This window comes from Ochotona princeps, chromosome 9 (assembly GCF_030435755.1).
Source record: "Ochotona princeps isolate mOchPri1 chromosome 9, mOchPri1.hap1, whole genome shotgun sequence".
Classification (NCBI taxonomy): domain Eukaryota; kingdom Metazoa; phylum Chordata; class Mammalia; order Lagomorpha; family Ochotonidae; genus Ochotona; species Ochotona princeps.
In genome coordinates this window covers 56,064,140-56,078,005 of record NC_080840.1, presented here as the reverse complement: position 1 = coordinate 56,078,005, position 13,866 = coordinate 56,064,140, and the positions used below count along the sequence as shown (strand labels likewise).

The 13,866-nt window shown below is 40.9% G+C and overlaps 1 protein-coding gene across 1 annotated transcript in view; it reads left to right on the top strand.

Moving 5' to 3' along the window:
* The window catches only part of LACTB2 (lactamase beta 2), a 31,832-nt gene that overhangs the window by 4,110 nt on the left and 13,856 nt on the right, over positions 1 to 13,866 (top strand). The window contains exons 2-3 of the mRNA XM_004588036.3: positions 5,126 to 5,289; positions 8,026 to 8,152. Coding sequence (XP_004588093.1) covers positions 5,126 to 5,289; positions 8,026 to 8,152 — 291 coding nt within the window. The remainder of the gene's footprint in view (positions 1 to 5,125; positions 5,290 to 8,025; positions 8,153 to 13,866) is intronic.

Sequence of the window (13,866 nt, the reverse complement as noted above, 5' to 3'; positions counted from 1 at the left end):
TGTGAAGAGTGATTCTAGGAGCTTACCTAACCAGAGAGGCAGTGAGGGTGCCAAGTGGTGAAGTCACTGGGATTTGCAACTGAACGTCAAATGCTGCTTGCTCATGCTGTATGACCTGGAGCAAATCAGCCTCTCTGGAAACTAGTTTCCCTTTCTGTAAACTAAATAATACCTCCCTAGTGTTGATGTTAGGATCAGGTAATACAAAAGATCCAAATCATTTCAGTTGTTATGTCAATGTAAAATATTAGCAGTGTGACCTTACCCCACTCCCCCAACCCCATGCTAGTTCTAGCTACTACTTTTAGGATTTAGAGCAGCCAGGCAGCCTTCCTCTGTTCTGTATAGATTGTGTTTATTCCAGGACTTCCTCATTTGGAGAGTCCTTCCTTTGCCAAGGCCGGAACAAGGAGGGCTGGGAATTACATTCTGTCTGTCAGAGACTGGCCATCACTCTACCTGCCAGCAGGCAGCAAAGGCATTCTAAAAGATCTGTTTTCACTTCTAATAAATGTTTACAGAGTTTGTTTATTAACCCTATTATTTTGTCAACATGGTATGATCTCACCTTTAAAACATTTACATTCAAAAATTTTATAAAGATTGATTCATTTTGAAAGGCAGACAGCGTTTTCCCTTAGACTAGTGTGACTGCCTGGTCTCTGGTCTCACAAAGGACAGTTTAACACTGTACTTCTGAAGTAAATCTGCTACTCCATGGGACATAGGATGTAGTTAGAGGCTATGGGCCCTACGGCCACTGCCCTCTTTCACTGTCAGAGGCCAGTTTGTTTTCATTGGCTGTAGATCGCAGGGAATATCATTAGGGAAACAAACCGCCCAATATAGAACAGAGAGAGGAGGAAGAAGAAAGAGCTCTTCCACCTACTGAGTCACTCCCCAAATAGCCTCAGGTCCAGGAATGGACCAGAGGTCAGAAACTCCAGCTGTGTTCCCCAAGTAGGTGGCAGGTACCCAAAAACTTGGGCTATCTTATGCTGCTTTCCCCAAGTGCATTAGTGGGATCTACAGATGAAACAGCTTTCCCATGTAGAATGTGGACATAGCAAGTACCAGCTTAACCTGCCATATCAGAGCGCCAGTCCATACTGTGTTGTAATGCTGTGAAAAACGCTGTTTTCTGTAACTTTTGTTAATTTTTTGATCATCACAGCTCATGACCTATTCTATGTAATCTATAAAAACTGATTAATTTGTCAAAATTACACTCTCTTCCAACTTAAATTAGTAAGGTGATACTGTCTCAAACACCATGATAACTTTGGGGACATCCTAAAATGTTGGGAAGGCAGAACAGTTAAAAATACATTACCAATTTCTGCTATCAATATTCTCAGGTTGGAATGGTTATTTTTCCATTTATTTGCAGACAAGTGAACAAGCTACTTAGCTTCTGAATATAAAAACAGAAGATCTGTTGTAAGCAATTGTTAGAAATGCAACTGTTAAAATATATAAAGTCCTTGGAACAATAATATGATTATTATTCATAAATTCAATATTAATGTTCTTACTTATTCAGTCTAAGTTTATTTGAATTTTCTCAAGGACATTCCTTAAGATATACCTATTATATCGGGCCCAGCACAGTGGCCTAGCAGCTAAAGTCCTCACCTTGAACACGCCTGGATCCCATATGGGCAACAGTTCTAACCCCAGCAGCTCCACTTCCCATCCAGCTCCCTGCTTGTAGCCTGGAAAAGCAGTCAAGGACTGCCCAAAGCCTTGGGTTCCTGCACCCGCTTGGGAGACCTGAAGAAAGTTCCTGGTTCCCAGTATTGGATCAGTGCAGCACCGGCCATTGCGCTCACTTGGGGAGTGACTCATCGGACGGAAGATTTTCCTCTCTGTCTCTCCTCCCCTCTGTATATCTGACTTTGCAATAAAAATAAATAAATGTAAAAAAAAAAAGATATACCTATTATAGTTAAACTAAAGTAATGTACACAGATACATCAAAAAGTTCATGAGAAATGGATTTTGCAGGTAAGCTTATTTTGATGCCAAAATATTTTACATTTTTTCTTTTTTTTTTTTTTTTGATACAGTTCCATAGGCTCTGGGATTTCCCTTAACCCTCCTCAAATCCCCCCTGATTTCCCCTGTATTATTATAATGGTATAATTCTTCATAAACAGTCATAACTTCATCATTCTGCTATTTAAGTGTATCCTGACATTGTAGGCATGGACAATGGCAGAGAGTCCAGCATCCTATTATCAAGATGCATGTAATAGTTTCATTGGGAATCCATCTTTGATCTGGAGGTAGAGATGCAAACTGCATTGTATCCTTACATCTGGAAATGATAGCCTCTACTACTTAGTTACTGTACATCCCCATAAATGAAAAGTCACAAAACAAAATCAACAGGAAGTAAAATAGAAATTAACAACACCATTGTGTTAAATAATATGCTACTGAATGACTAATGTGTCCCTGAAACTATGAAAAAGAAAATGAAGAACCTTCTTGAAGAAAATGATGACCTATGTGTCATACAGTATGACCTATGGGTCAGTGAAGAATTTAATATGAGAAAAAAAATATTTTGAAGAAATGAAATGAAAACAAAAATATCAAAATCCATGAGATATAGTTTCCTCTGATCTTTGTTGGTGGAATGTGTCTCCTGTAGGCAACAGATAAATTTGTTTTGTTTTTTTAATCCAGTCTACTATTCTGTGATGCTGAATTGATGAGTTTAAACCAGTTACATTCAAGTGGTAATTTGATCCTGTCATTTTAGCAATGGGCTGTTCATTGTTTGATTTAGTCTTCTGTTGTCATTTTACTTGGATGTTCTCCACATTTGCCTTTGATTTTGGTAGGTGTTATTCCTTCTCTCTATCAAGAGAACATATTTAAGTATCATTTGTAGGGCAGGTCTGGAAGAGACATATTCTTTGAGCTTTTCTTTACTGTAGAAGAATTTTATTTCATTTTCAAAGACAAAGGAAAGCTTGCTGGGTACATTATTCTCCGCTAATAATCTTTTCCTTTTAGAATCTGGAATATGTCACTCCATTCTCTTCAGGCCTGTTTCCTCCAAGAGGTCAGCTGTGAGTCTGATTGGAGTTCTTCTATATGTCAATTGATTTTTTTTTCACATGTACATTTAAGGATCTTTCTCTTATGTTCAAATGAAGAGAGCTTGATTGTCATGTGTCACAGTGAAGGCTGCTTTCAGTGTTTTGTAATGGGAGTTCTATGCCCCTCCTGTATGTTGTTTCCCAATTCTTCCTCCATATTAGGGAAGTGTTTTACATCTTTAAACTCAGCTTCTCTTTCTGCACATTCTGGGACTCCCATAACTCTTATATTTGGCCTTTTAATGGTGTGTCTTCATTCTTGAGTACTTTTTTTTAGCTTGACCCAGCTCTGCTTCCAGATTTTTGATTGTTTCCCCATTGTGACAGAAAAATATCTTCCAATTCTGAGTTTCTTCTGCCTTTCTGTTCTTGAGGCTTTCATTTTTAATGTGCTCCATTATGTCCTTCATTTCCAATAATTCAGCTTGATTTTGTTTCAGTGTTGCTATTTCCTGTGTGACATATTCCTTAAATTCCTGTATGTGCTTCTCACTGTTGATAAAAAGCTTTGTAACAAGTTTTTATGTTCTTTATCCCCTATTTCCTTGATGTATTCCTCAGTTAACTCTGAGGTTGGCAAGAGTTTTTCCTCCTTTGCAGTGAAGTCTTCAATAAAATTCATTGTGCCTCTGTTTCTTCTTTTGCTCTTGGTCATTGTACTTATAGTTAGCAGATTCTTCTCTTTGGGCAGGTTTCTAAATTTTGTCACCCACAGGTCTATATATTTTTTTTATTTGGTACCCAGTTCTTCATTTTTAGTTACTTGTGCCACTCCCTCCAGTAAGTTTCAGGTCTGGGCTCTTATGTTAGACTTCCACCACAGTCTCCGCTTTTAAAAAGTTCATCTAATATGCACATATCATATTCCCAGTAGCCCAGCTCCTGGCTCACCACTCTGTACTTCCTGTGATCCCGTCCTGTGTCTGCACTGTGGCCTGTACAACTTACTCCCACTTCTAGTTTGAGCATTCCCAGGATTAGGGAGATGCCAGGTGTCCTAAATAGCTGGGTTATTGGTGATGCTGATCTTGCCAGAACCTGCTGGCCATTACATCTGAGGGCCACCTGGACCTATTTTGTGTGGGATCTGTAGGATGCCAAAATTGGTACCATGCACAGTTCACTATTGTTCCTCCAGTTCCACAGCCTTTACAATAGTGTGCAAAATGGCATCTGGCATGGCACTGGTGGAATTCTGGATTTGCTGACCACTAGGTCTGGGGGATACCCAGACATATATTGGATGAAACCTATAGGATACCACATCAGTACTGTTTTCCCTGTTGGACCAGTACAATGTGCTGAGCTGGAAATGAGTTCTCTCCTGCATTAGCACATGTACAGCTTGCTGTTGTCCTTCCAGTCCCACAGCCTTTACCTCAATACACAAAATGGCACCCAACGTGACACTGGTGGGAATCTGGACTGTGAAATACCCCCTATTCCTGCACCACCTGCTTGGGGTCTCCTACTTTGTTTGCTTCTGGTCAAATCAAACAATGCTTCGGGACAGGCAGTTCTTTGCCTGGGTTTACCTCCTGAGCTTCTGGTGAACCCCCCTTCCCACCTGGCTATAGGTGGAACTCATATTTCCACTTGCTGATTGCTGCTGGGATATCTGATCATTGCTTCACCACTCCATGTCTCTGCTGCTTGCCCATATCCATCAGTCTCCAGGTGCCCCTCTTCCATTGTCCTATCCTCTCCTATTTCCTGGAATCTGCTCTCTATGTTTCACCCTGACTGATGATTCTCCATCTCTTTAAATGTGTCCTCACTCTATTCCACCATCTTGATTCTTCCATAGATGCCAAAATATTCCAATCATGCATAGTTTCTTCATGATGTGCCTATTACATCAACTTTTTTAAAGCCTTATGTAGCAGATTTTTGATCATGTGCGAAGCAAAACTATGTATGAATTTTGTTAAATTTGAAATAAATTATCTATGTGAGAATTATTCTAATATTACTCTGTTCCAGTGTGTGATTCTCTTCCATTTAATTTTCAGGAGAATCCTCATTGACACTGGAGAGCCAGCAATTCCAGCATATATCAGCTGTTTAAAGCAGGCTCTGGACAAATTCAACACAGCAATCCAGGAAATCATAGTGACTCATTGGCACCAAGATCATTCCGGAGGCATAGGAGACATTTGTGAAAACATCAGTAATGGTAAACATAAAATATCCAATAAGCTCATTAAGAAAAGCTAAGTGTGGGGTATAAATTATTTCATTTACAAAGCTAAATAAGCCATGAACATTTACTAAATAACTTAAATTTTACTTGTAAAATTTGATATGACTCATATATTGTCTCAGCTTTAACAAAGGAGGAAAGGAAGAGTTTCATATTTTGTTGCAAATCCCTTTCTACTTCCAGCTGACCAATTCCCAATGATGAAGTCCTGTTTTAGCTTAATCAGTATACAGTTACTGCTTCAATTTTTTTAAAAGATTTATTCATTTTATTACAGCCAGATATACAGAGAGGAGGAGAGACAGAGAGGAAGATCTTCCGTGCGATGATTCACTCCCCAAGTGAGCTGCAAGGGGGCCGGTGCGCGCCGATCCGAAGCCGGGAACCTGGAACCTCCTCCGGGTCTCCCAAACGGGTGCAGGGTCCCAATGCATTGGGCCGTCCTCAACTGCTTTCCCAGGCCACAAGCAGGGAGCTGGATGGGAAGTGGAGCTGCCGGGATTAGAACCGGCGCCCATGTGGGATCCCAGGGCTTTCAAGACGAGGACTTTAGCTGCTAGGCCACGCCGCCGGGCCCAACTGCTTCAATTTTTAAAAAATTTTTATTTTAACTTTTAAAATTATTATCATCATTCTGTTATACAGTTCCATAGGTCCTGGGATTTCCCCTGCCCCCTTCCATGCTACCGAATTCCTCTATATTATTACTATAGCATAGCTCTTCATAAACAGTCACATGTTTATCATTGCGGACATGGACAATGGCAGAGAGTCCAGCATCCTATTATCAAGATACAGCTAATGGTTTCATTAGTATCCATCTTTGATCTGGAAGTAGAGATGCACACTGCACTGCATCCTCACATCTGGACATGATAATCACCATTACACAGTCACCACACATCCCTCTTAAATGAAAAGCCACAATGCAAAATCAACAACAGGAAGAAAAATAGAAATTTACAATAGCATAAATTTATCAAGAGGTTTTGACAGTTCAACAGTCCTGAATTGTTGGCAATCCCACCACTCCAATCACGATGAAATCTCTTCCGAATCCACTGGCTGCTATAGTCCACCTTAGTGTCTCCATCTGCCCAGATCTTCACTGCCAACGATTGGCTGGGGTAGTTGATAAATTTGTTCTGTCCTCCATCCTTTGCCATGGTATCACGTGTCCTCTGGAGGCTCCAATGGACTGCCATACTCTCCATGTACATTTGAATATGCTGTCCTCTGCTCCATCTGAGCCACTGAGGAGACCCTGCTCTGACACATCCACTCCCACAGTCCATGGAACCTGCAATTCTTTCCATGGTTAGGGTTCTAACTCCAGCAGTTCAGTTGGCAGGGAATTGCCAAAGAAACCTCATCTGAGGCCATCCTAGAACTGATTCTTGTTTGTGTTTGCCAATACAGTTTGCCAATACAGCCTACGCACACACTGGTAGTTGCAGTTGCTGGGTCAGTTCTGTCTCCAGCCTCATGTTTTACACAACCCAATGGGTGTTGGAGCCAACCTGATCCTGACCACCACATACTCAGCCTCCACGCAAACCAGTGGGGGCTGCAGTTTAGTTGGAGCGACCCACAAAAACCCTCCACCAGGCCAGTCCCTGCCCTGGTTCCCATGCTTGCTAGTACAGCAGACTGGTTCCGACTATCCCACATCCCATTCAGCTCTCTGGGCATTGAAGCCCAGTTCATCCCAACCAGCCCCACTATCCATTCCACACTGATGGCAGCAGGTGCCACCAACTGTCTAAGCCATGCCTGCACCTGACAGAATTTGGCTCCTGTGCCAGCATCTGCCAGATGATGCTGCAGCAAAGCCAAATCAATCCACACCAACATGTAACGATTATCAAAACTATAATTAAAAAATGGACAAAAAAATCCACACCGAAACCGGCTTATGCATATACTAAAAGGTACAGTCAGTCCAGCCTGGCTTTTCCCCGATCCAGCTCACATATAGGCCATCGGATATGGCCCTGCCCGGCCTGGTCTGCCCCCATCCCAGCTCTCGTGCTCACCAGTGGGAGTGGTGGCCCAGCAGGAGGGCCCTCGCAGCCCCCTCAAAAGGGCCACCCAAGCACTTGTGAACTATGTTCTCTGCCTTCCCAGGCACATTAACAGGAAGTGAGATCAAAAGTGGAGCAGCCAGAACTCAAACCAACTCTTCAATATGGGTTCCCAATGTTAACAGGTGGTGGCTTAATTCATCACACAACATTGACCCCCAAACGTACTTTAAAGGTTGAAAATCCTAGCTCTGGCTTTGGGACTCCCTTCTAGCACTCAGAGCAAAGCCCTTTTCCTAGCAATCCTTTGGTTTTAGCTACTGTACTTGCTTCTTTAAGTCAGGCACTAGATGGAAACAAGTTTCCTGCTTTGTGTCACTACCTCAACAACACCTGATGTCATCAACATCTGATGTGAATGACTTTCAAATTTTGTGTAGCGAAGGATTCACTAAGGAAACACAAGGCTTTTATATAAGCCTAGAGAGGCATGACGGAACAAAAAGCTCTTTATGGAAGAATATGAAATAGTTCTATCCCACAAAAAAAGCCGCTGTAACTCACCAACTTTCTGTTGTCTCTTAGTACTATAGTCATGTGCAAGTACTAACTGTAAAATTCATTTCTTAAAAGGCTGAATTATCGTTTAATGTATGACTTCACTTATTTTACGTTTTGTGACCAGATTCTGCCTATTGCATTAAAAAGCTCCCACGGAATCCTTATAGAGAAGAAAAGATAGGAAATGGAGAGCAACAATACACTTATGTGAGAGATGGAGATGTGATTAAGACTGAGGGAGCTACTCTAAGGTAAGTGAATGTCCCTTAGCTGGGCAAGGCAAGGGCCCATGTGCATATCATATCCAAATGGGGAGAGGACTGATCCATTAACATTTGGAGTTTTTAAGATTTATTTTATTTTTATTGGAAAGATACATGTTCAGAGAGAAGGAGATACAGAGAGGAAGCTCTTCTATTCACTGGTTCACTCTTCAAGTGGCCACAACGGTCGGAGCTGAGCCAATCCAAACCTAGGAGCCAGGAGCTTCTTCAGGGTCCTAAAGCTTTAGGCCTGCCTCTACTACTTTCCTAGACCATAAGGAGGGAACTGGATGGGAAGTGGGGCAGCCAGGACTAGAACCAGTACCCATAAGGGATCTTGGTGAGGCAGGGATTTAGCCACTGAGCCATCATGCCAGGCCTGATTTATTTATATATGTACATATGGAGAATATCTTAGGAAGGGGACAAGAGAAACGCACAACAAATCTGGTACCATCCTCTACTCCTGAAAGAGAAAACAGACTGCTTGAGAAATGGGTAAAAACCTTTCACCCTATAGGCCTTTTGCTTTGCTTGCTTTGGAGAATTTCGTATGTATTTATTTAAAAGGCAAAGTGACAGAGAGGTAGGAGAGACAGAACTTTTCCATTTACTCCGTATTCCCCAAATGCTGACAGCAGCTGGGGCTGGACAAAGCAAAAGCCAACAGCTCCCATCAGGTCTCCCACTCGATAGAAGACCAGGCACCTAGCCATGGATACATCCTGTGTGTTCCTGCCTTTGCTCATCCTCCCTGTTAGCAGGCATCGCCCCGCCGCCCCACCTGTCTCCCTGATAAATTCCTGTCTGTTTTGACTTCAGGAGCCAGCTCATACATTACTTCCTTCAAGAACCCTTCCACAGCAGAATTAACTACTCCCTTCCTCCTCTAACTTTATATCCTCCGACTTTTATTATTTCATTATGACACTTATTAAATTGTATTGTGGGATTTTGTGTGTATATGTCAGGGAGAGGAGTAGTATAGGTGTCTTAAAACATAATCAGTTCCTTAAATTCACATGATTACTTAACGCCAGTTGCTATGGCAGATCAACTCAAATGAAAAAAAAAATGGCTCAAACTTGAATACATTAATTGTTCAGTCACATAAAGTCCCAAAAAGTGCCCAGCATGGTAACCTAGCAGCTAAAGTCCTCACCTTGCACGTGCCGGCATCCCATATAGGCACTGGTTCCTCTCCCTGTGGCCCCAGTTCCCATCCAGCTCCCTGCTTGTTGCCTGGGAAAGCAGTTGAAGACAGCCCAGTGCCTTGGGACCCTGCACCCGAGTGGGAGACCCAGAAGAGGTTCCGGGCTCCTGGCTTCAGATTGGTGCAGCTCCAGGCATTGTGACCAGTTGGGCAGACAATCAGCGGACGGAAGATCTCCCACTCTGTCTCTCCTTTCTGAACACCTGACTTTCCAATAAAAAAAATAAATTAATAAAGTCCCCAAAAAGCTTCTGATTAACAAGAGGCTCTCCTGCAAGTCGTGACTAGGATTCTTCAATTTCATCATTCCACCTGCCTCAGCATTTGCCTTTCAACATGGTCCTGCTCACCTCCATCCATCCATCAGGTAACATCAAACATGGGAGGTTTATTGCATGGGGCATTGACATAAACCAAGCCTTCTGTTGCATTAGCTGTCAGTTTATCTGTGTGCCATTCCTAGCAATAGTTGAACTCTGTGCCCTGGAAAAATAGAAAATGGATTTAGTAATTTGCTAGGCTTTTTCTGAAACAAATACATGAAAGAATTATCTTTAGATCCTCAGTGCATTGCACATACAAGGCACTGAATATTTAACCTGGATGTAGTAATTTTCTATAAAGAAGTAAGCAGGTAAACAATTGAATGAGAAAGTGAAAAACGCAGCAACAGATCTCTGTGTCCTCTTTCCAATAACCAACTACATCCTCTTCCAACTATGCCAGTAATTGACAAAATGTAATTTACGTATCAGCTATTATCTGGGAAGCTTAAAAAATACTCTTGTTGGGCCCGGCGGCATGGCCTAGCGGCTAAAGTCCTCACCTTGAACGCCCCGGGATCCCATATGGGCGCCGGTTCTATTCCTGGCAGCTCCACTTCCCATCCAGCTCTCTGCTTGTGGCCTGGGGAAACAGTTGAGGACGGCCCAATGCATTGGGACCCTGCACCCGCGTGGGAGACCCAGAAGAGGTTCCAGGTTCCCGGCTTCAGATCGGCGCAGCACTGGCCGTTGTGTTCACTTGGACAGTGAATCATCGGATGGAAGATCTTCCTCTCTGTCTCTCCTCCTCTGTGTATACCTGGCTTTCCAATAATAATAATAAAAAAAATACTCTTGTTGGAAATATAATATCATTTAATATAATTTGCTCATAATACCAAAGAAATACAAACATTAGTACTTCTTCAAAAAGTATTCTTAATGGTACTGAATTCCTTCAATAGCTTACCAGCCCTGGGCCAAATGAATGACAGGGGTAGATGCAATAAGTGATTCATTGAGTGTTCTGCCTCAAACATTTGGGGATTATAATACTGGGTAATTAATCACAGTTATCACAGTCATGGCTAAATGCAGATAAGACACCCACGTCTCACATCCGAGTCTTGGTTTCCACACCCACATTCACCTCTTCTGCTTGCTGTAATGTAAACCCCAAAAGGCAGCAGTGATGGTTCAAGCATGTGGGTCTCTAGCATCCACTTAGGAGACCTACATTGAGCTCCCGGCTTCTGGCTTTGACCTGACCTAGCCCTGGTCATTGCAGTATCTGGGGAGTGAACCAGTAGATGGGAACTCTATATGTGTGTCTGTTTCTCAAATGAAAGAGGAAAAAACAAAAGGAAAGAAGGAATAAATATGCAGCTCTTGGGAGTTAACTGCCAGTGAGGTGAGCACAAGCACATTTTCTAAAACTGTTTTAAAGCATGATGATCTTTATAAAATAAACTCACTGGAGAGCAGCACCCAAGTGATAAAACAAAGCCATGTCAGTGTCTACAGGATCCTCATCTAGCTTCCTATCTCTACCTCCTCCCAAGGATTTCAACATTATCTGAATTCTATTTACATTTTACTGTATTCTAACTAAGATAAACATGAGAGTCTATTTTAAGACATAGACAAACCAGGAAAAAATAAAATATAATCATACATACTCTAAAAATTCCTATTTGTTAATAATCTTAAAATATAAACGCTAATTATGATAAAAAACCTTAATAGAACATTTACTTTCCTTTTGGCCATAATTCCAGTTTCCATTTTTATAAGGTCACTTAAACCAAATTCTAAATATTAACGTCAAGACCTGTTAAGCAAAAATTCCATATATAGAAGGTTAAGATTTGCTGCAGTCTTCAGATATTCATTGTCCAGCTGGTCTTGTCTACTTGCCAGCCTTGCAATAGAGGCAGAAATAATACCCAAGAACCATGTCAAAAGTAGAAATCCACAGTTTTTCAGTACAAATTTGATTCCATTATGACTTTCAGGAATTTTCTAATGAACCAAGTTTAATTTCTTGGAGAAAACATCTGGCAGCTTTTGTTAGCCATCCTGAAGTTTCCAGGACACCTATCCTGTAAAAATCTACCCAGTGACAGAAGTGGCAGAACTAGATGAGTTCTCTGCCTGAGGAATGGGAAGACCACAGCTGCATTTTCTTTAATGTTTAGCAGAATACTTCTGATGCCATTTGCTTTTGCCTCCTGCCTATTCGAGTTCAAAATTAACACAGTTTTATGCAAAGGAAGGCATTAGCCAGCCTGCTAACTGAAGAATTGCACTTTCCGATGCCCTACTTTAAGACATTTTATGGCCATCAGCCTAGAAAATATCAAAGAAAACCATTACTGAATTCTGGTGTGGTTGGGGGAGGAGCAGGTAACAAAGGAGGCATTGCAAGCATGTTGACAGGTCAACAATTTGCAGACTGAAAAGAATGGCCCTCCAAATGAGTTTGCATAGATTAAAAAAAAAAAAAAGAATGGAGTTCTGTTTGTTAATGCATTCTATGTGCTCACAATTTTATTCCTAAGATCGGACACACACCCATATGCAGGTATATATTTTAAACTTGGCTGGCAAAATACCTCCTGGAATTATTTTCATACAACACTGAATACTTTTATTAACAGGTTGCAGCATGTTTAATCAGACAAAAGAAATTATTCCTAATAGCTCTTTAATACCTCACCAGCAGAGCAACTATAATATAGTAATTGTTTGCAATATATAAAGCATGAACTTAGAAGCCATAAAAACATAGCAGTTCTTACTCTAAGGTCAATGCATTTCAGACATAATTGCTCTCATTATGCTAATACCTCCCATTCTCATAACTTACATGTAATACTTCAGTGGGTTCTTTTTAACAGCCGTTACAGTTTCAGTATTTAGGAAAAATATGTGAATTTTTTTTGTCATAGGAGAAATTCTTCAGAGTTATAATTATTTCAGTTCTCTTAAATATTCCCTTTAAAGAGCTTTTGTTAAATGTCTTTTCAGTATCTAGGGAGAAGGGCTTATGAGTTTTCTCCACAGCTTTATTACTATTTTCAGGAAATCTTGTAAGATTGAAACACCTGTATCTTTTTTAAGATTTATTTTATTATTTTTATTGGAAAGTCAGATTTACAGAGCAAAGAAGAGAAAGACAGCAAGATCTATCCTCTGTTCACTCCTCAAGTGGCTACAACAGCCAGAGCTGAACCGATCCAAAGCCAACAGCCAGGAGATTCTTCAGGATCTCCCACATGACAGCAGGGTCCCAAGGCTTTAGGCCGTCCTCTACTGCTTTCCCAGGCCATAAGCAGGGAGCTGGAAAGGAAGCAGAGTAGCCGGGATATGAACCGGCACCTATATGGGACCCTGGCAGTTTAAACTCTTCAAGGCGAGGATTTTGGCCACTAGGCTACCATGCTGGGCCCACCTGTACTTTCTTAATTTTATTGTTCATGTTGTGAAACTGTACTGATTCTTCAGTACAGTTTTTTTTTTATTCTCCTGGTTAAAAGTGTGGGTTAATATTTTATGATAATATTAATGAGACTGAGCAATGTATTAGGATTCTACAGACAAAAGAAGGGGAGGAGATCTATTAGTAGAACTGCTCAAATAATTACAGAGCCTAAGTCCAATGTAGGCCATCTGTTGGGTTGAGAGCCTGGTAAGCTGGTGGCACAACTCATGAAGTCCCAAGGCCTCCAGACCACGGAAGCTGACAGTGCAGCTCCAGTTCATGGCCAGAGGTCCTAGGACTAAAGCAGGGGGTTTGGTGATAGAGAAGTCTCATAGTCTAGGGACCTAGAGTTCTAATGTCCCAGGTCAGGAAAGGAAAGATGTCTTCACTCCAGCAGTACTAAAAGACAGAAAGATTTTATGTTTCCTCTGTCTGTTCTACCTGGGAATCTAGCCAATTAAATGATGGTGGATCTTCAAACATCTGTTCACTATCAAGGCACCACTCTCCTCTGGCTTTCAAAACAAACAAATAAATAAATATATGTATTTATATATTTATATATATATATTAAGATATATATTTATTTATATTTATATGATTTATATATTTATATATTTATAAATATATACTATATTATATATAATTTGTATATATTATGTATATAATATATGCTATATTATACATAATATATAATGTATTCATGTACTATAAATTAAAATAATATATATTGTGTATACGG